This window comes from Drosophila virilis, chromosome 2 (assembly GCF_030788295.1).
Source record: "Drosophila virilis strain 15010-1051.87 chromosome 2, Dvir_AGI_RSII-ME, whole genome shotgun sequence".
NCBI classification, from domain to species: domain Eukaryota; kingdom Metazoa; phylum Arthropoda; class Insecta; order Diptera; family Drosophilidae; genus Drosophila; species Drosophila virilis.
The window spans coordinates 20,309,675-20,331,958 of record NC_091544.1 but is presented as its reverse complement, the minus strand read 5'-3'; the positions used below and the strand labels follow the sequence as shown (position 1 = coordinate 20,331,958).

Sequence of the window (22,284 nt, the reverse complement as noted above, 5' to 3'; positions counted from 1 at the left end):
AGAAAACGCGTCATGAAAACCCACTTAAATCGAAGAGAGAGAGAGAGAGAGAGAGAGAGCATGCAATAGTAAGTAGGACTCCGACAACAACAATAACGATGGCGGTCACAAAAACAGGATGCGCATGCGCAGCAGAGAACAGAAAGCAAAAGGTGAACGTGAACATCATGATGAAGTTGAGTGGAGGTAGAATAAATACACATAAAAAGCGAAATCAAAGAAATGAACAAATAAACATAAAAGGAAACGATTCTCAGAGCACACACACACATATACATTCACACAAAGCAGCAAGGTACAAGAGCGATAAGAATGGCGAAGAGAAACGTTAAACGGATCGACTAATAGGGGGAGCGGGGAAATGGCAAACGATAAACGTCATCGCGCAGATTATGCTGCATAAATTATCAAATGCAAAAGACTGTGCCAAAAGGGAGCGCCGCAGATGAGCGCAGACAGATGAAGTGCTCAGAGAGCATATGAAAGAAAGAGAGACGAAGAAAGAAAGAGAGAGAGAGAGGGCATCAGAGGTTCAGGCAAACATTGTGCGCTGTAAATAATTGTAATTTACGAACAGGGAACTGGCTCTGCACCATCTACCTGAGCGAGCGGCAGAGGCAACGAGCTAAAGAAGCAAAAGCAATAGCAGGGACAGAGGCAGAGGCAGAAGAAGAAGCATCAGCAGCAACAGCAGCGCAATAGCAAACAAGAAGAGCACGTACAAGAAATTAGCAAACAGAAGAAGAGAAGTAAAAGCGAAACGTCAACCCCGCGCGCACACTTCCCCCTGACGGCACAAGTATTATGATTATGAAGCTAGGCGGCTGATCATAATGATGAATGGCCGGCAGCCAGCCAGACGTGTAGCGCATACATACAAACATACAAACATACAAACATACATACATACATACACAGATGAAAAACGAAAACCGAAAAAAAAAAGAAACCCTGTGGCAGTTGTACAAACGTAGAGTTACACAGACACACACACATACATACACGTTGGCCCCATGGACATTGGACCACGCGTAACGCGTTTCTTGTAATCGTGGCCAGAATCGTAAAACGTGATCGAGTGCCTTATGTACAATATATTGGCCATGGGCTTTAGCAGAAATTGTAGTTGTTGTTGCCACTTTTAATACTCAGCACACAGAAAATGGGATAAGGCAGGGGTATATTTTTATTATGCGCGAAAAGTAAAGACAAAAAGTTGAGAAAGGTATCAAAACTCGATTTCTCTGAGTCGCATACGAATGACATTTTGTATCTTAGTTTTGGTTAGTTTTATAAAATATATAAAATATCTATCGAATAGATAAACTGTGTATTAGAATATAAAAGATACGAAAATATTTGGAATTGGATTATAAAAGCTTTTAATAGATTCTTATGCAGATTATACGGCAAGGAGTACAAATTCATTATTTAATGTACTTCTTCTCTTCAAAATGCTTCTAGGGTAACTTAAAGTCCAGCATTTTATCCTGTTGAGTTAATTTTTGATCTTGTTTTGTTTATTTCTTTTTCTTATTTTTTTTTTTTTTTTTTTTTTTTTGAACACGTATCGCGTAGTATGTAGTCTGATTATTTTTGTTTTCCGTTCGAGCCAACAACTTTTCATTAGGGAAATACACATGCACAAACTCAACAACAGCAGCAACAACAACAACAACAACGACAACGCGAACAAGAACAATGAGAAAAAACAACAATAGTTTATATTTTGCCTGGCTACAACTAGCAGAATGTTGTTGTTTTTGTTTTTCTAGCTGCGCGATTCGGTCTCAATTCTGTTGTCCCTTCCGCCTGCCGTCTTTGTTCCCTCTGCCGACGTTTGGGATAATTTAGAGTTCTCTGCAGAGAGAAATTTACATGCAGACGGACATGTTTTGGGGTCTGGCAGAGTTGTTGTGTTGCCGCGTCTGTAAGTTGTGGGTCAATGAATCAATGAATCAGCGCGTGGATTCATGGATTTCCGTTTTAACAGCTGTTGTGCGAATTTTTGATGAACATGTAGAAGAGCATTGCGGGATGAGAACAAGAAATCAAACACATGTCTAAGAACTAGATAGACCACTGGAAACATATGTATGTATGTACATACATTAGCTAACAGCGATCCGGTAACATTCACAATTTCGCAATTTCACAATGAATCATATTTAATCAAAGGTAAGTGAGTCCTCCCAGCCCATGCGCAGTACAAATTGGGTTTCGATCGATAACAATCCGACTACTTACTCCGTTGCCAAGCAATCGATAAAAATCGATATCGAAATCCTGTTTTTTAAAGAACTGGATAGTTGCTTCTTCATTTCTCCCCGATACTACTGAATGTACACACACATATTCATGCGCGTCTTCTTTGAATTCTATCAACAGCATTGCGATTGCGATTGAATTGTTTTATGTGCTGCTATTTTAATTCGTTGTTTTCTCATTACAAAAGCAACCGAGCGCGTAGAAGCGGGTTCAGGGTATCCCCCAGTCGGAAGCTCCCGTCTAGAATCCCTTACTTGTTTCTATTTCCATATCTTAAATTGTCTTGAAAAACAAAAAACCGGCAACAACTGTTTATATTTCATACATATTACATTACAATAGCATTGGAACTAAAAAAAGCCTTGGGTCTTAATCAAAAATAAAGATGTCTGTACATTTAAGGGATCGGGGATGTTATCTTTAAAACGATTCACATTTAGTAGAGAGAGTAACAAGAGAGTAAGTTAAACATGTGTCAGTTATCGCAAGCGGCACGTTTTTTAAGTCAAACCAGAAAGCCCTCAGGGTCCTTATCATTTCTCAAAGAAAGTGTTCCCAACTGCTATCATACAGAAAATCAGAAGATGACAATTGTTTTTTTTTGGTTTTTTTGCTTGTTTGTTTGTTTGTTTGATTACAGCTAAGCAAACATATACTGATAGCAGTTTTCTAGAATTTCTCTATAAACAAAATGATTGAGTTACTTTTTCAATAAATTTTTCATATATTGAAATTGTTGAGCTGCAAATCGAAAGCCTTTCTAGTTAAGCAAAAAGTATGCTGGACTTCGAATGCCAATAGCTAATATTACATTAATAAATATTTGCTTAAGCCAGAAATTATATAATCTCCAACAATTCACGACTTTACTCGTTTATTTCAAAGCTGATATCACAGAAAGCTCCCATAACTAAAAGCGCCAATATCTTCAAGATTTTATTTGGAACATTGTTTTCCCACCAACATTATACTTTCCACAAGATATCACTTTTCCCTATTATCGTAGATTTCATTTAACTAAAGAGAGGAACTAAAAAAAACCTTCAAATATCGCAAAAAATTGTAAGATTAAGTTTATTATTTACAAAAACCAGCCACATTTGACTTAAGTTAGCAAATGCTTAATCTCCGTGTTTATTATCTGTCGATTTAGAGGCCATTAAAAATCAGGTAGTCTACGATCTCTACAGAATGTTGTCAAATGTCACCTGTTCCACTTCATAAACAAAATTAGCATAGAGCAAAAATTATAAGTCTTATAATCTTAGATAATATCAATAAATACGCCTCCGTTAACGGGCACGCCCACGCCCACAATTCAGCATTCCGTGTGCGCATAAAAAATAATTGAAAAACAAAAAAAAAAATAACCAATTAGCCGAGACGGGAAAAAGTTAAGAACCGATTGAGCACAATTACGCGCATAATTTAGAGGCGATATCGCGATGCCGAAGCAGCCAACGCGATTGCCGAACAGGTTCTATGTTTTGGGCCAAGTGAACGGAGGGGGTACGCAAAATGATTAGAAATTTAGTCACTTACCGCTCTTGAGACGATCGTTAATTAAATCCTCAATCAGCTGCGGGCATTCGCACTCGATCGCGTAACAGAACTGCTTGAACTTCTCGAAGCCGCTTTTGGCGATGATCTCTATGAGGTTGGCGCACTGCAGCCGCAGAATTTCGGCGTCGTTGAGAGCTTCAGTAGCTGCGCTGCCGTTGCCGCTGCCGCTGACCCCGCCGCCAACAGATGGCGTTAGTGAGCGATTGTCGCTCTGTGCGTGATCACCGTTGACACTTGCACTGCGCGAGGAGCCCGCCAAGCTGGAACTATAATCGCCGCCCACGCCGCTGACGCTGGCGCTGCCGCCGCTACCGCTGCCGCTGCTGCTGCTGGCGACAGCGCTCAGTTTGCGCTTGGTCAGTGCACCCACGCTGGAGGGTGCGCTGCCCGGCTCTGCAGCGGCCGCTGCTGCTGTGGTGGCAGCTGCTGTCGCATACGGCTTGAGCAGCAGATCCTCCTCGGACTGGCTGAGCACTGAGTTCTTGACGAGCACCGCCAGCAGATCTGTGCTGCCCAGATCTAGCATAATGCGTTCCTGGTGACGCGACAGCAACAAGCGCACTTCTTCCTCTTCTTCGCGCGTCATTTTGACGTTTTATTTGATTTGCTTCTTTATCTTCTGTTGCTCTTGTTTACAATGCACTTTTCTGTATTGCACTTTAACACTTTTACACACATACATATGCACACACACACTCTCACTATTGTTGTTGTTGTTGTTAATTAACATGCATATTCGTATTATTATTATTTAAATTTATATATTCTTAAGAACATGTATTGATTGTTGTTATTCGAAACGCAAAAAAACACAAACGCGCGCCATTTACTGGCGCTTACGCCGTTTAATTCGTTGCTCCGCTCGCACAACGTTCGTTCAACAAAGTCAGAAAGTAACTGAAAAACCGGCCTGGCTTGAAACAGCGACGAAGTGTCTCACACAGTCCTAACCTGAGAGCGAGAGAGAGAGAGAGATACAGAGAGAGTAAAACGCCCGCACAATACAGAGAGCGTAACGAACAGTGGCACAATATGTGTGTACTGCTGACAAATTCAAACGTTTAATAATTTCTTCTTACTATTTTATCGATTTAGATTAGTCATAAAAATAAGTAATTAAATTTGGGGAAACATTTTCGGAATGCCGAAACTTATGTTTGAAGAAGAAATATTCATTTGATTTTTTCTTGCGCTCCGGCATACCGAAGCCACTGTTCCCTGCTAGTAAATGTGGTTGGTTTCTCTTGCATTGCACTGCAGCTGCAATTGCAAGCGATAACAGTGTAATATTGTTGTATGTGTTAGCCATGGGTGTGTGCGTGTCCATGTGCGCGCTAGTGTGAAATAACAAAGTCAAACAAAACATAATTACATTTGTTTTGCCTCTCGCACTCTCTGTCTTTGAGAAAGCAAAGCAAAGCAAAAACAATGAATTTGCTTTTGCACTGTTAATCAAAATGTAAACTGAAATCGGGCATAACATAGGCAAATTGTAGAACTACAATGTAAAATGTTTAGAATAGAACCTTTTACAATAAAAATAATTAATTAAGTAAAACCTTTTGTTTAATAATATATTAATACATTAATAAAAATAACTAACGGCAATATCTTTCCGGGCAGAGTTACAAAAAAACTAATCAATTAAAGATTTATCGCAAGTCCTTTGCCGTCTCCACGCAAACATAAGGACACAAAGGACTCCAATTACACGTACTTGAGTTTACTTTTGGCCTGATTAGGCCCTTTGCCGGGCTCCGTAACAGATAATCGTAACAGATGTTGGCTCAGCCGTCAAGTAAACGGATAAGGATAATTATCCTTATTATAATTAAAGGAAACGAGTGATTGGCAAAATTTGAAAGCCGGAAACTTTCTGAACCAAGTGGCATAAAGAAGACAATTTGAAATTGTTAAGTCAAGGTTACTGATTAAACAGAAAGAAAACATTCTGAAATTTTATAGTACATTTCAGATAAATAGAATAAAATAGATTCAGTCAGTCAAATAATTATCAATCAGTCAGCCAATCAGTCAGTTAGTCACTCGGTCAGTCGGTCAACTAGTTAGACTTTCACTCAGTCAGTCAACCAGCGAGTCACTCAGTTAATCAATCAATCAGTCAATCGATCAGTGAATCAACCAGCTATTCAGCTACTCAGTCAGTCCATCATTTAGTCATTGAATCAATCAGTCAAGATGTTAGTTAATCTATGAGTCATTTAACCAGCCAGTCAACCAATAAATCAATCAGTCAATCAGCAAGTCAGGAAATAGCCAAGGCACTTAATCAATTTGTTGGTCAGTCAATCAATAGATCAATAAGTCAGTCAACTAGTTAGTCATTCAATCAGTCAGTCAAGCAGCTAGTCACTCATTCAATCAATCATTCAGTCAATCACTCAGTCAAACACTCAGTCAGTCAGGCTAGTCACTGACGGTCAATCCGTCAATCAACGATTCAGTCAATCAGAATGTTAGTCAATCAGTCAATCAATCTGTAAGTCAATTCAATCAATCAGTCAGCCTGTCAATCACTCACTCAGTCACTCCGACATCTGCTTTGGGTTCGATTGAAGAGACTTTGAAAATGTTTTGCACATTGTCTGCTTTGGGCTTGATTGACAGATTTGCAAGAGTGCGTGGAGAGAAAAATTTACCGCCTCGACTTATGGGCGACACTTTGCACGAGGCCGCATTTTCGCATAAATTATGAGGCAGACCTGTTCGGAGGGGGCGGCCAGTTACAACCACATAAATGTAGAAATATTTTCAATTGCAACATCAAGTTGATCGCATTGCTTGTGGCAAGTGCAAATTCCTTGTTGAATTTATGCAATTGAATTCAAATTTGTTTTGGCCATATTGTGGGTGGCCGCCACCTGTTTAGGAAAATATTCAAAATATTCAGGAAATGTCTTGCTCAGTAAATTGAACTCTTTGTGAACTAGTTTCTAGTTTTCCACATCAATCAATCACACGATAGAACGCCTATAAATATTATATTATATTGAGTGCAATCTTTTAAAGAGTAATTTTTTATTTTAAGCTACATTCTTCCTTAGCTCAAGTTATCTTTTAAGTTAATTGTTTTTATATAAAAATAAGTTTTCAAATCATTGATTGATTGATTGATGAAGAGTCTGTTATGTTTACACAAGCTTCTTTTGAGCTCGAAAGTCAAGCAGCAGCTAGAAGTTGGCTTAAATGTGGTTGAAAAATCTTATACGAAAATCTAACAGTTATGTTATTTAACAAATGCTATATCTTAAAAATCAGATCAATGATTGATGTTACTGATACAAATTTATCTAATACAAAGACCTGTGCTTTAAGTCTGATAAAACAAGTCAAGTCTGACAAGGACTTAAATCAAAGATTTTTTAAATTAAAAATTGATGTATGATGAATTGATGAATGTATTTCGAATGCGCCTAAGTTTTTATGCCAGCTAAAGGAACTTTTCTTGGCAATCACAAAATTTTGAAGTAAACTCGGTTAAGTTTTAGATATAAGACGAAGAAGACTACGGCAGGGTCTGAGATTTTTGCATACAACTTTTTCCAGAAAAAACTAACTAGTTTTTCGTTATGTAATGCCATCAGTAAAAGATGAAGTAAAAGTGTCGAAGATGACAAACAGAATACGCCCTATAAAAACACACGCCAGTCTAACTGTCGAACCTCAGACATCCCCCTCTACCCCCCGTGCCATGTGGGCTCATGTGGGATTATGGTTGCAAACAAGTGTTGAGGCAAGTGTTATCAAATGGGCCACATGCCACTTGGCCGGTGCCCGTTTTGGTATTCCGCGTCACGTCTCTGCAGCTTCCTCAGCAATTAGGAGATTTGGTCCAGGGGCTTAAAGCGCTGCCCCACACACACGCCCGTCCGTCCGACTGCTGTGTCTGCTGCGTTTCCTTTCTTCTTCCTGGTTCGAGAGCGGGCGGTGGAATGGGAAGGGGTTGGTGGAAGGGGGGTGTGTGTTGGTCATCCATCAATGCTGTCGGCTTACCCTCAAGCGAGTCGTCTTGTGTCTGCAGCCCACTTCCACCAGGTGAAATGCTGTTCGATAATCATCTGGGGAGTTGTGAGGCATCTTATTATCCGGTAGTCAATTTCAAAATTGCCGCAGCACGTGGTTATATTCCACTCATTTATTATTTCGTAATTACTTAATACGCGTGCATTGCTTATCTGCCGGGAAAACGAAAAGCCAGCTGCCAAGCGTCTATCTTGGTGTGAAGAAAACGCAGCTGATTCCTTTAACATTATAGGCTTAAAGGTGGCACTTATTTTTAATTATTGCACATTAAATGCTTAAAAAAAAAAAAGAAATATATTTTTAGTGTCAATAATTTTTCTTATCAACGAGCCTTTTTGTTACTTCATCGTCTAGTCCCAGAAAATATTCCATGAAAAAAAAAAATAAAAATAAAAATAAATTAAGAGCACGTCGTTAATAAAAATATTTAAGAATCATTGACCATTGATAAAAACTAAAATATTTTATATTTAAAAAATATATATATGTTATGTTGGAATATTAATTTCAATCGTTGGATTTTCAAGGATTCTTAAACTCAATGATATAGGAAGAAAAATAAATGAAAAAGAATTAACTACATTTTATATTTAATGTAAATCAATACAATATAAATAGAAAATAAATCTATTACAACTTTTCACACTTTTTCCCATATTAACTTATTTATGTGACGAATTTCAAATAGTGAGCTACCCTAATGCATGCAATAGCCACAAAGAGTTAAAGCACACAGGCCGATAAAGTGCAGCTATTGCAGCGTGCAAAAGTCTCCAAATGCGCGCACACACCGAAAGATGAATGGAGGGGGCGCAATAATGATAATGCACATGGCAGAGCGAATGGAGAATTCATTTTCGACACAGCGATGGCGACATTCAGAAGTGAATTCAACAGCGTGCCGAACACTTACAACCAGCGCCTGACGGCATTGAAGAAAAAGCTGACCACGTGTTTTCAGCAGTGGCGACAGCAGCTGCTCAAACTTCACCAACAGCAGCAGCAGCCCAAGCAACAGCAACAGCAACAGCAACATCAATCCCAACACCAACACCAACAGCAACAGCAGAAGCAGAAGCAACGTGGCAGTGAACATTTCTACAACATTTTTGTGCGCGCGGACTGCTCTATTTTGAGCGAAAAAGTTACCTATTTGCGCAAGTTCAAGAGGATTTTCACAGCGCGCCAGAATTTGGCGAGTGCTCGGACAGCAGCAACAGCGGCATCAGCCAAACAGCCAGTGCTTGGCAGGTGCATTGGCCAGGAGGAGCAGCAACTGCAAATAGTGGCAAGCCTCTTCTCATCAACATTGATATCGAAGCACAGCTCCAGTGCAAGTATCACCAGCTCCAGCATGACCATCATGGACAACACCTATATTGGGGTGCGCGACGAGTACCCCGATATTGATACTGAAATACGCTCCATACTGCTGGCTAATGCCCAGAATGGTATCACGATATCGAGCATCAAAAGTAAGTCTGAATCGAAGTGAAAAGCCTGGCCCACCTGCTGTTAAACTAATCTACATTATAAATTTTAACATGCGGTTTTTCATATTTAACCTTTTTCATTAGTTTTTCAATTCTTATTGACCTTTTGAGACCTTAACTAGGCATGCCCCGAAAATAAAATTCCCTTAATCTCCCTTAATCTGCCTGACTGACTAAATGGCGATCAAAGATTTGTTAGGCTTCGTTTTGCGTACAAATTCAAAGATCTACGAAAAGATCAATTTAAACGTGTTTCACAATTTTTGTAGAATACAAGCATTATCGGTGGAAATGACTTAAGTTATATCCGACTTGCTTTAAGCTTATTGTCAAATCTCTACATAAGGACCTAATGAATTTGTGTTTCGACTTTTCCACCCGCAACAGTGGTAAAACGGCGGAAAGCATCCGATTCTTGTTTCGCATCCGATCGACTACAAAATCATTTTCAAAGAGCTTTGTGATCTTTGAGAAATTTCAAACTTTTCGATGGATGTTGAAAGCGAGTACATGGTTATAAGGGCGAGGCTTTAAGACTTTAAATACTTTCACATCCTCTGCACTCTCAGAAATCTGAATAGTTTCCATTGGGCCAAGACAATCCTAGAATATATCTACCGGGAATGGCAATCTGTATTTGTTTTTGGTTTTATTCCAAAGTTAAATAATTTCCTTTGGCTCGACCTGCTTCTAGAGGAATATCGACAATTGACGGGCACGGCATTTCCGCTGCACGACAACATCACGGACTTTCTGCTTACCATACCGCATGTCACGGCAGAGTGCTGCGAGTCTGGGAAGCGCATCTTTAACATCAAGCCCACCGAGCATACCCGCCATCTGCACGAGATGATACTGCAGCAGCGACAACGCGACAGTGTGAGCAACCCAATCCAAGCACAGGAGCCGCCACGCTTGTGGCGCGCCCAGTACAAGCGGCGAATCCCACAGCACTTCAACTTCAATCTAAATACAAGTGAGAAGCCTCCAGCCGTCAAGATATCCAAACTGCAGCCCCTGGCCACGGCTGCAGCGATGTCTAACGATGTCTATCAGGACAACTGGAAACATCTGTAAGTAGCATCCAATGGAAGAAACTAAACAGTTGCGCCTATTTACCACCAAAAAATATACCCATGCAAACTCGGAGGACTCCTCCTCCGAGGAGAAGTTCTCCGTTGAAACACATCTCACATAATCATGAATTAGCAATCAACAGTTTTTCGCCCATTTTCCGCACACTTATTACCCATTTACATCGGTCATATTATTAATATGTAACCCCCTGAAAGATACTATTGTTTTTCTATATAAAAAAAGAAAATTTCCAAATGTGGAGAAAACTCTACCTTTGAAAAGGTTGCCAGCGGATAAAACTTTGGCGTTGCCACCTTTTATACAGCACAACCGTTGCCGACACAGGAGAACTTAAGGAAATAGAATTTTTATTGATTTGATCAAACCATTTTTGTGCACTTCATTTGCAGCAACAATCAGTATCAGCTCCCTCAGCTCAATGCTGCCAAGAATAACATCCACTCCATCGCTTCGAATCCTGCACAGTTACAGGCAGCACTGCCGGCAGAGCATCATCCATCCAAACACGTGGAGGAATATGCGCACAAGCGGCGTCATGAATATACGCCCACGCCAACAACGTTGTCGTGTCCATCAACGCAACATGACTCCATGTTCACCATCAACTCGGACTATGATGCATATCTATTGGATTTTCCACTGCTGGGCGATGACTTCTTCTTGTATTTGGCGCGCATGGAGCTGAAATGCCGCTTCAAGAAGTGTAAGTACAAGGCATGGCATGGAGTTGATTTCTGCTTATGCTGCTCTCTCCCCTACAGTCGAAAAGGTGCTGCAGTCTGGTCTGTGCATCTCTGGACAAACCATAAATGCTGCACGGCAACGGTTGCGCCTGGTGGAGCTGCCAGAGATGACACAAATTATTGTTAACATCGGCTCCGAGGACATAATGCGCGGCAGGTCGTTGGTGCAGATCGAGCACGATTTCCGTCTGCTAGTGAAGGAGATGCACAACCGTAGATTTGTGCCAGTGCTGACCACCTTGGCACCGCTGGCCAACTGTCGCCACGACAAGCAGACATGCGACAAGGTGTCCCGATTCAACAAGTTTATACGCAGCGAGGGGCGACATCTGAAAGTGATTGATATACACTCATGTCTGATCAATGAGAATGGCATCGTTCGATTCGATTGCTTCCAGAAGTAGGTTACTAGATATATCTGTGTATACTATATATCAGGGCTGCAAATCAACCGACTCCATTCCCTATGGTTCGGCTCGTAATCCTGTCTTTCGCATCTATGAAAGGAGAGCTGTTGTTTCTTATAACTCAATTTTTCCGACAACAAGCGTGATTAGATAAATGCTAAGGATAGGACTCAAGCTTAAGCAGCAACGTTTATTTTTTGTACCGAACCATTTCATAATATAAATAATAGTTTGATTAGGTTTAAGGTTCAGCTACAGGTTAAGCTTCAGGTTTGCAGCCTTGATCAAAAACTATATTACACAAATTTCTAAATTTCTATATACATTTTCCAGCGGGCCACGTAGTGTGACGGGCTCATCTGAGCCGTATGTATTCTGGAACAAAATCGGACGGCAGCGTGTGCTGCACATGATTGAAGAAAACTTGGAGTATTATTAGAGCTGAGCTGGACTGGAGGAGGAGTGGTGCCGGTCTGGCACCAGGCACACGTTTTACAACTATTTCAAAATTGACGGCACGCTGTTTGCTCTAATTTTTGTTTTTAAGCCAAAAATTGAATTTGGAATGTTAATTTTTAATATGTTTTATGTGCGTTTCGTTCTGTGTTAGTCTTTAGTCCGTAATTCTATGTGATAAATATGTTACATGTTTGTATGTTCTATGTGTTCTTTGTGATTCCCCTACTCTATCTATCGCTTTCTATTGTAAAGTACATTTTGTTATATCTCGAATTTTGACCAATTGTTTTTGCTGCTATCCCAAAAGCATTGGCCAAAATTCGTAATATAACAAAAACATTTTTTTTTGTATTTTTCTCAAATATTTTTTCCTAGCATTTTTCCAAGTGTTGCACGCACAGAGCTCAATGGAAATTGCTATAGACTGTGTCCCAACTCTCTGTTTCTTATGCCAGCTTTGCCCATGCTCATGTATAAGAACTGATCTACTCTGTGCATCAGCGAATATATACATCTGAGCCATGTGCCAAGTTGGTGTCATGAAAATGCATTTGCTTCACTTATAGCCTGGCTTGCACAAAATCAATACCGCGGTTGATTTTATAAATGTGTTTAGGTCAATTTTAAGTGAAACAATTGCCTTATTTTCGTGTTTTCGTCTTGAAAGTTTATTTAAATTTGTACACTGTATATTTAGCACGTTCATAAGTGTGCGCGCTGAGGCGGCGTGTTTTCTTACAGTGTACTTTCCTAGAATGAGTACTCAAATAGTTGCCTTTGTACAAAGATATATACACAAATTCGTCACTATTATAATTATAAACTTATTTATTTTCTTGTATGTATGTTAAATGTATGTGATGATGTAACTTTTTTTTTTTTGTATGTCCAACCATAACAAGCTATGTAAAATCCAAAAAAAAATATGTAAAAATAAATGAAAACAAAAATTAAAAAACCATGTTATGTAATTGATAATAATGTTGATGTTGAATGATCAGATTACAAATTACAATTAATCGTGTATGAAATACTTTTATGCGGAAGGCAATAGAAAATTTTTGAACATTTCTTTATTTTTCTTCGATGATCTGTGGTATTTTCCTTATATAATAAAGGAAGCACAAACTTTTTTATAAATACGTACAATTTAATATCAAACTTATGTTTCACTTAGAAAATAAGATAGAAAAAGTTATTGCTCTACATTTGCCGCCTTCTTCCACTTACATAAAATGTATAGAAAAAGCTACACAGAACAACTTTTTAAGCATAAGTCCATTAATTTAAACTTAATAAATTTTAAGTTATTTTAAAAAATTGTGCCTGTTTTCACTTGTCCAAGATCGCCGACTTGGAAAATGTGTAGAACAGCGATTCGATTTGATGTTTTTTAAACATATGAAAATGAAGCTCTTGATCGCTGTCAGAACGCCAACCGCATAGCTCACACAATGCCGGATCAATGGGTTCCGTGTGCGACTCAGTTAAATGTCGCCGAAACTCGGCATACGATGAAAAATTAATGGGGGACGTACTGCTGCCGCAGGACAGACATATCCAAGGCCCTTAAAAAAATAGATAAATATATATGTATTCGTCAATTTAAGTACATTGCGTACCTATGCTGTTATCAGCTCCAAGAGAACTGGGCGCCTGCAATGCCTTGCAGCCAATACGTCTCGGACTTGGAGTATTGCAACTGACTTGTACAAGTGAACTGTTTTCTAGCAGCGATTCACAATCAGATGATGAGCTGGGGTTCATGTATCTCTGCAGCTTTCGCTTGTATTTTGCAATGGTCTCGTCCCGCTTCTCGTTGCCATTCAGAAGCATTTCGTTGACCGCAGTCAGAGCATTCACGTGCGCGTCGCGGTGCTCCAGCTGACACTTGAGTTTGGCAAGTTCGTCTTCTAGCTAAAAGGATGCAGACAAGTGAATTATAAAGCTGAGGCAAGGATGGTCCATACATTACCTTGGAGCACTTCAGTTTGGCATTAACACTATCTGCTATGTCGTCTTTGATAGCATTCAGCGAATTCGTCAACAAAGCATTTGCCGCTATCAGCTTTTGGTTAGCATTAACCAAATGCTCCTCATTCTGTAAAACTATTTTCAGCTGGATTGCTTGTTCCGCTTTTACATTTGACTCCCGCTTCAGTTGTGACTTGAAATCACTTAGCTCATCTTTGGCAGCTTTTAGCGAATTCGTCAGTCTGGTGTTTTCCGTGAGCAGCTTTTTGTTTTCTTCAAGTAAGTCCGTCTCCCGCTGCAAAACAGTTTTCAGCTGGATTGCTTGCTTACCTCTTGCATCCAGCTGCGATATCAGTTGGCATTCCAAGCCACTGATCTGGGCAGCTAAGTTTAAATTCGTTGTTTGTACACCTTGGGTATACTGCACACTTTGGCTGGAATTCCAATTGCCATATGCACACCAGCCCATGGTTGGATTGCGAGATGAATTATTTTGCAATGGCATTGCATATAATGGGTAATAAGTCGCCTGGCGCCATTGAACATTTTGATAAGCCATTTTAATGCGCACCTAAACTATATTTAGGGTACACAAAATATATTAATAATAAAATTATTCCATTGTAATAATTCCTTTTAATCATCGTTGGTAACGAACGCCCAAGTGAGTCGCTGGTGTTATTTCTCTTAGTATTGGTTATTCTAATTCCGTTTTTTGGCATTCTTAGAACTGGGTTTTTTACCTCTCTCGTCTTTAATTGGTTATTTAAAATCCCAATTTCTTAAAGCGTTTATCAGCGATTATATATTTATATACAATTATTTATAACCATATTTTTCGCGCGTTCGCATCAAGACATGAAACCGATTTCATTATTATAAATATCGATAGGTCGGACTGTCGATACTATTATTGGAAATGAGCTGGAGTATGCGATGAATGCTAAATAACACCTTAACACACATGATCTACACAATATGATTGAACTATTAATTATACCACTAGTCCGTCAACTATTCTATATAATTTAAATCACATTTGCTTATTATAAAATGTCTCGATTTTACCCAGTTAAATATCGATTGCGTCAGTCTATCGACATAACAGCGTAAACAGCTGCTTGCGAGTGTGCCCGTATATAAAAATACTAAAACCAACATCGATAACAAATTTGTTGAATACATCTCAGAAGGCGAGCGAAGTAAGTAGCTTATTTGTGTCGAAATAAGTGCTAACAAATTTAGATCAGTTTTTTACATTTTAGTCGAAAATGGCTTCTTTTTTGGCGCGTGCAGGCGGTACCCTTATCGAATCAGTAAAACCCAAGACAGTTACAAAGGTGAGTCTCGTGCTACATACCCAAATGCACAACTTTTCGTGGTACATTTACATAATTGCAAAAAAGCAACAAGAACCAACAACAAAACGACAAGGTGAATGCGGCTCTCATGCGGGAGAGCGCAGCACAGAACAGCCACCTGACTGGCGGTCTTTTCGATCAATGTATACGTGTGTGTGACGCAACGCCTAACTGTGTGAGATACAATTGGGACCTTGAACACGGAATAGCCGCAACATTGATCTCTTTTATCAATGGGGGCCAATGGGTAACTGTTGTCGAGCCCACAAATTAAGAATTTAATCTATGCGAATTAGATTTGATTAACATCGCGACGCGTCGCTCCAAACCCCCCTTGTTTTTTTTTTTTTGCAAATTCCGATTTTGTTTCTGACCTACAAACATAAATACGTGCCCATTTAATGCGTCATTGCGTTAACCCGTTTTTTTTTCAATCAGTCTCGTGACTTTCTGCTTACTTTAAGATTTTACTGTCTCTTACAGATCCTTAATTATACTCCCATTGGGCTGCAGCAATTAAGAAACCTTAATGTGCAGGAGCATGTCTCGTACACTCTGCTCAACGAAAGTAGCATCCCAACACCTCGGTAAGTGCACAAAAGACAATAATAAATGTATAAATAAACGGTTCAAAGTACAACCAACATTTGTTGTACGACCGCTTCATGGACTTTGACTGCAATCACTTATATATACATACATATAAAAAAAACAAACTAGATTATGATTTGCATTTCTTTAATGCAAATTAATAGAGCGACAGATCAGCAGATGATGTTTCGTTGATAACATTTAATTTGAACCATATTAGAATACAGAAGAAAAATTTAAATATATAGACAGCAGTCCGCGTAACCTTGGGGTAACAGAAATTTGCATTAAATTCACATTTACACGTCCAATTTTACAAATATGTTTTTGAGTTATTCGCTGATAAGAACTGTTGACGTAGATGTCCTTATCAACCACCATATGTTGGATTTTGTACACTTGGTCATAAAAGTCGGGCAAGCTTCAAATATTGCGCCAGCTCAGATGATTCATTGCTTCTTTTCAGGTTTGCCGTTGCCAAGAACGGCAAGGAGGCCCATGACATTGCGCAAAAGCTGAAAACAGATAATCTGGTGCTTAAGGCGCAGGTTCTTGCCGGTGGTCGTGGCAAAGGTACATTCAAGAATGGCCTCAAGGGCGGCGTTCGCGTCGTTTTCAGGTGAAAATAAATATCCATCAGTGTATAGTTTGTCATACAGTAACTTTGTAATTTATCCAGTCCGGAATCTGCAGAGGAATATGCCACCAAGATGATCGACCAGCTGCTAGTCACCAAACAAACGGGCGCAGCGGGCCGCATCTGTAAGAAGGTAATGGTCGCCGAACGAAAGTTTCCCCGCCGTGAGTTTTATTTTTCCGTAATGATGGAACGCGCCTTCAACGTAAGTGCAAAAATGAGACAATAATTTGGTAAATAAATGTATTAATTTGTTTTAATATTTTTTAGGGCCCTGTACTGATTGCATCCAAGGAGGGTGGCGTTGACATCGAAGAAGTTGCCAAAGAAAATCCCGAGGCCATCATTTACGAGCCGATCGACATTGGTAAGGGACTCACCAAGGAGCAGGCCTGCAAAATTGTTGATAAGGTTGGTCTGGGCGGAAGCTCTGCCGATGAACATATCCAGATGCTTCTTAACTTGTACAAGCTGTTTGTAAAGAAGGATGCGCTCTTGGTTGAGATTAATCCCTATGCCGAAGATGCTATGACTGGCTGTAAGTTAAGTTTTTATTGAACAAGTCTTATGTGTTTCATGCATAATCTCTGTCGCCTTTCCTTAACAACTAACTCATTTACCATCCATATTACGATTACTTCATTGCAATTACTATACTAATGCTGCATGATGTGGGTCTATAAAGGCTGTAAGTACTACTTTAAATATATGCTTGCTAGTTGAAATCTTCAAAACACGACACTAACATTGTGAAACAATGACCCAATAATGACATGACAATAGACCCAAATAAATAGTTTACGCAACAGAAAACGGAAACGTTACATAGATGCCAGATATAGGGCCCGGAAATACCTTCTCTACAAATTCAAGGGAACTATCTGCAGTAAAATCGCCAAATTCGTCCAGTCTTGACGACTGGATCACCTTTTGATTTTGGATCTCCGTTTGATTTTTGGATATCCATCCAGTAGAACGGGTTTTAAGAACAACTAGGCTTCAACCTAATCTAGGCTATATATAAAGTGTTTACAACTTCAAAATAGGAAATTTGAATTTTATTTTATATATAACCTAATTGCTCTAAAAGACGATACATTTTTGCCCATATATATTTATATTATGCTGGTCAATCAGACAAGGATCTCTGGTTGATCTTAATCCTGGTCGTGCAATCATTAAACAACCCTTTTATTTTGTAATATATAATTAACATAAACATATTAAATTGTAGTGCACATACTAACACAGCATATGTAATTGGATGATTAAAATAAATTTGTTGCCCTTTTTAGTCTTCGCCCTCGATGCTAAATTGCGTTTTGATGACAATGCCGAGTTCCGTCAGAAGGAGCTGTTCAGCATGCGCGACTGGACCCAGGAGGATCCCAAAGAGGTTGAGGCGGCCAAATACAATTTGAATTACATTGCTCTAGATGGTACCATCGGTTGCATGGTGAATGGTGCTGGCTTGGCCATGGCAACGATGGATATTATCAAGTTGTACGGCGGTGAGCCGGCAAATTTCCTTGATGTTGGCGGTGGCGCCACAGCAGAGGCTGTGAAGGCGGCATTCAAGATTATTACATCGGACAAGAAAGTCATGTGTTTATTGGTGAACATTTTCGGTGGTATTATGCGTTGCGATGTCATTGCTGAGGGTATCATTGCGGCCGCCAAGGATCTGAATCTGAACTTGCCAATTGTCGTGCGCTTGCAGGTAAGTGTCCCGAATTGGCTCCAAAAGTACATACAATTTTCTGATGTACTTTGTGTATTCGTTTGTAGGGCACCAAAGTGAAGGAGGCTCGCGAACTAATACGTTCATCGGGCTTGAAGATCTTGGCACGTGATGATTTGGACAAGGCTGCCGATTTGGCTGTGCATTTGGCGCAAATCGTTTCGCTGGCACGCGAAATGAACATGGATGTTAACTTTGAGATCCCCGATGCACAAAAGTAGATCAACCCAATAAACGGCTAAGTCAACCATAAAAACCACGGATAACACAAACGACAACATAAACACAAAAACACTCATCTACTCAACAAATTAGATACAATTAATATAAAGCTACCTACAATTGCTTAGTAGTTAGAAATATTTGATTTCGACTAGTCGAATTAAAATAATTGAATCATTTTGCAAAAATCTGTTAAACCATAAGCTGAGGTTAAACTCCGATCGTTGTTGTGTCATTTTGAAAAAAAAACCATGCCGTAACATTTAATTACTTCGAATAATCCTAAGAGCTAAAAGTTTCTTGCACCTGTCAAACATTATAAGCGTAAAAACAAATATATTGTTATTTGCACGAAAATTGAATACAGCTGAAACATAAACGTAACGTCGAAAGTGATTTTTGCAAAACTCAATTAATTTATTTGAAATGCAAACTGCTTAAAAAGTAGTATGACGTGTATTATGCAATTTAAATTAGTTTGCTTTAAATTAAAATTCACTAATCTTAAAAAGCCGTAGCACTTTATTTGTAAATTCTGTTCTTTAAAACCCATTTTATGTTGACAAACCGAACTCTAATTATTTTTATTTATTTATTTCACGAAAGAGTTTGAACGAACATTTTATCATAATATCATCAACTAATATACAATTCTATAGGGACAAGTGCAAAAAAGATCAAAAAAAGGAAGAAAAGAAAGATCAATGCAAGGATAAAAAGAAATAAGATGGAGAAACTGAAGACGATTAAAATCGGTTTGCATGCCAAGTTTCATTCAATATAATCAAGGAATCAGGGGGAAGCTGATGAAATAAAATCGAGAGTGGAATTCTTAAAACACGAATACCGGACGAATACCCTTAATCTGCCGATGGATACGGGGGCGTGCAAAAAATTTAAATTAATAAATTTAACTTCTTTCATTTTTCCAAAATTATCATATAATCAAAATTTTCTATATATTATAGGCAAATTCTTTAATATGATAACCGCCAACGGACGTTTAATTTATATTGTTATTTCATTATAATAGCTGGTCATTGTAGGGGGGAGAGAGCTGCTCAGAAACGATCTACTAGAGAGAGTATATGCGTTTGCTCCTGTTCTCGCCAGTCGGTGTCGCCGTCCCCCAAATTGCCAGCGTATTCTACAAATAGAGGTTAAAAAGATGAACTTTGCCTTTGTATTAATATCGGGGCGTGCTTACCTCGCATTATACTCCTAATTGTCTTCATAGAGGCGCCGCGCAAGTTAAGAATTTGCAGCACGCGTTGCTTCACCGTTTCCGTGGTGGCACTGACCTCCAGCAGGATGTAGTCGATGCGCTGCAGCGTAAACAGACCACCTGTTAAACGCTTTATGTAATTGTTTTCGGCCTCCTCATCTTCGTCAATGCTGGCATCCTAATAAATAATAATCTTTTAATATACTCAACTTTACTGGAAAATTATATATTCTGCAAATGTGCAGCTATAAATTCTAGTTAACCAATTCTTAGATGTTCTTTTTGTGGATTTTATAAAGTTGATGTTCTGGGTGAAATATAGACGGAAAACATATACATCAACTTGCTGTGTATTTTAAATTGTTTCCAAACATTGGTGTATTTGTGCTACTAAATAATAACCATTTCTAAATAAAAATATGATATTATGGTCGAAACGACAAGAACCTTCAGCCTAATTGGCATATTACAAAATTCCATCTGAGCGAAATTAATTTATGGACTTAAGGCTTACCTTGGGTTGCTGATCTATTTCCCTGTCGATGGCCTCCACCTTAGCCAAATACTTGAGATGTAGCTCCAGCAGGCGATCAACCTTCTCGTGATCGTTTTCGGTAAATTTGGCCAGCATGCGCTGACGCTGTGTGCCCTTGCAGTTGCGCAACATAGAGGCAATCACAGAGCAGACATGCTCCTCGTGCTCGTCCACGGAGAGAAGGCGTTGCTTATTCCGCTTTGGCGTTTTCATGAATAACGGAAAAATGGTGCGTAGACCAAGAATCTCAACAAACTTGTTGCAATTCTCTCGTCCATCCTGGCCGGCCATGGCATGATCGAGCACCTTAAGCGAACCATTACGCGACATTTTCTTTTCGCGTAGCATCAGATTCATGAGCTGCAAGCCCTCACCGTTGAGGAATCGATCGCGATTCTCGCGTGCCATTAGCGCCGAGCACATACAATTGAACAGATTGGACATATACTCCTGCTCCTCGTTGCTGGCCGGATCGTGACGCTTGTATACGGCTAGCTGCTGCAGTAAAACGTCCACGCCGTCCAGTGTGCCTAACAGCAGACGATTCTCGTTTTCTGTCTGTATCAGTATGGACAATATCTCGCTGCAGTATAATTTGTTTGGATCAAAGGGTGATTTGCCCTTGAGCCGCTTAAGTAACCAAGCCAGTAGACCCTGTGTGGCCGCCTCGCGCACAAACTCGTTATCTATTTCGGTCAAGTTCTCAACAATAGCGAGCGTATTGTGCACGCCATCGGCTTCTTCCTTGACCTGCTCGTTAAGGCGGTCTAGATTCTGCACCAGCAAGGCACAGATTTGCTCCTTACGCAAAGCCTCGATTAACGCCTCTGCTCCCTCGCTGCTCTCACCCAGAATATCTACATCAGTGACCTCTTGTAACAGATCGACGACCGCAACAGCAATGTCTGTGTTTTGATGTGCCAATAGCTCGAGCAGACTGTGCAGGCCATGCAGCTCGACGAGCAGCGGATAAAGATCCGGCACTGTGGCGACTGCTTTTAGCTCTTGTATTACCGTGTGCAGATCAAGTTCCGAGTCCATGAATTTTTCCGGATTATCGGAGAATTTTATGCGCATTTCTTGATTTTTTAGGTTTCGCTTCTCGAACACGAGTATGAGCTTCTTAAGGCCTTGCTCGTCTAGCGCATCGCCCTCGGCCTCTTCGCTCTCCACATATTTCAGTATGTTGAGACGCTCCTCCTCCGTTAACTCTGGATCAAATTCAAATGAGCTGCTCGCGGCTGTTCCTGATCCAGATGTGCCGTCATGTGGCTTCTTGTAGTTGGCTGTTTCCTTAGCTTCCGCAATGCGACGCATTCGCTTAGCCTTTTCATCGCCGCCGCCGCCGCCCCGTTTTCCAATATCGCTGGTCGCCGGCTCTGGCAGCGCGAAATCATCGTCGTCTTCATGTGGTCGCTTCGGCGTCTGCTCAGGCTGTTGTTATATATATGCATAATAGATCTGTTAATTGGCTGCGTATCCCTGCAATGTACATACTTGCTTTAAATGCCAACAGTTCGCCAATATCCATATTCAACCAGCAAATTCAATAAACATCAATGCCAGTTGTACAATTGACATCGATACTATGAAGTATCGATACTAAAAATATTTCGTAAATATGAGAACTATCGTTGGCTAGCGATCTATCGATAAGTATCACAAGCTAAATGGCAGCGATAGCCGCGCTTTTTTAAACACAAAAAAAAGTAATCCATTTCCGTACAACATTTGGAATTCAGAAGAATAATTGTTGACCTGTAATAACTTTTGTTCTGCCAAAATGTTATAAGTGTTTGTTTCTTCTTAAGAAACAGCGTTTTAGAATCGACTTTAAATGTATTGATACTGATATACTGTGCGCAACTTTGAAAGTAAATAAGAGGCTCTTTAAAGTAGGCAAATCCAATTGGTTCGGCGACT

The 22,284-nt window shown here is 39.8% G+C and overlaps 5 protein-coding genes across 12 annotated transcripts in view; 2 read left to right on the top strand and 3 right to left on the bottom strand.

The window, feature by feature from the left end:
- The window catches only part of pyd (zonula occludens-like protein polychaetoid), a 111,701-nt gene extending 106,974 nt beyond the window's left edge, over positions 1–4,727 (bottom strand). For 2 of the 6 annotated variants that reach the window (XM_032435090.2, XM_032435091.1), the window contains exon 1: positions 3,811–4,722. In XM_032435090.2, the coding sequence (XP_032290981.1) occupies positions 3,811–4,417 (607 nt within the window). In that variant the 5' untranslated portion in view covers positions 4,418–4,722. Of the gene's footprint in view, positions 1–3,810 lie in introns of all 6 variants that reach the window. The other 4 variants (XM_032435098.2, XM_032435076.2, XM_032435072.2 and 1 more) reach the window with 4 other exon arrangements.
- A 3,994-nt stretch (positions 4,728–8,721) lies between these two features.
- Positions 8,722–12,735, top strand: osk (oskar). Its single transcript, XM_002053233.4, has 5 exons — positions 8,722–9,350; positions 10,063–10,441; positions 10,856–11,169; positions 11,228–11,609; positions 11,950–12,735. The coding sequence occupies exons 1-5, from the start codon at positions 8,744–8,746 to the stop codon at positions 12,053–12,055; spliced, it is 1,788 nt and encodes a 595-aa protein (XP_002053269.1). The 5' UTR covers positions 8,722–8,743; the 3' UTR covers positions 12,056–12,735.
- Positions 12,736–13,109: 374 nt separating this feature from the next.
- LOC6629354 (tax1-binding protein 1 homolog B) lies at positions 13,110–14,922 on the bottom strand. Of its 2 annotated transcripts, none has more exons than XM_002053234.4 (4): positions 14,793–14,922; positions 14,051–14,625; positions 13,698–13,992; positions 13,110–13,643 (listed from the first exon to the last, which is right to left on the bottom strand). In XM_002053234.4, exons 2-4 carry the CDS (start codon positions 14,606–14,608, stop codon positions 13,408–13,410), a joined length of 1,089 nt encoding a protein of 362 aa, XP_002053270.2. In that variant the 5' UTR covers positions 14,609–14,625; positions 14,793–14,922; the 3' UTR covers positions 13,110–13,407. The 2 variants fall into 2 exon arrangements, with proteins under 2 accessions (XP_002053270.2, XP_032292429.1); XM_032436538.2 differs by having other exon boundaries at positions 14,051–14,620.
- A 311-nt stretch (positions 14,923–15,233) lies between these two features.
- Positions 15,234–19,481, top strand: ScsbetaA (Succinyl-coenzyme A synthetase beta subunit, ADP-forming). 2 transcript variants are annotated; one of them, XM_070206804.1, is made up of 9 exons: positions 15,234–15,251; positions 15,315–15,389; positions 15,894–15,997; positions 16,468–16,620; positions 16,681–16,843; positions 16,909–17,176; positions 17,934–18,358; positions 18,427–18,596; positions 19,261–19,481. In XM_070206804.1, exons 2-9 carry the CDS (start codon positions 15,321–15,323, stop codon positions 19,325–19,327), a joined length of 1,419 nt encoding a protein of 472 aa, XP_070062905.1. In that variant the 5' UTR covers positions 15,234–15,251; positions 15,315–15,320; the 3' UTR covers positions 19,328–19,481. The 2 variants fall into 2 exon arrangements, with proteins under 2 accessions (XP_070062905.1, XP_070062904.1); XM_070206803.1 differs by having other exon boundaries at positions 15,236–15,251; positions 15,300–15,389.
- A 71-nt stretch (positions 19,482–19,552) lies between these two features.
- LOC6630554 (beta-catenin-like protein 1) lies at positions 19,553–21,953 on the bottom strand. The gene is made up of 4 exons (XM_002053236.4): positions 21,863–21,953; positions 20,341–21,795; positions 19,809–20,004; positions 19,553–19,748 (listed from the first exon to the last, which is right to left on the bottom strand). Exons 1-4 carry the CDS (start codon positions 21,890–21,892, stop codon positions 19,663–19,665), a joined length of 1,767 nt encoding a protein of 588 aa, XP_002053272.1. The 5' UTR covers positions 21,893–21,953; the 3' UTR covers positions 19,553–19,662.
- Positions 21,954–22,284: the final 331 nt, after the last annotated feature.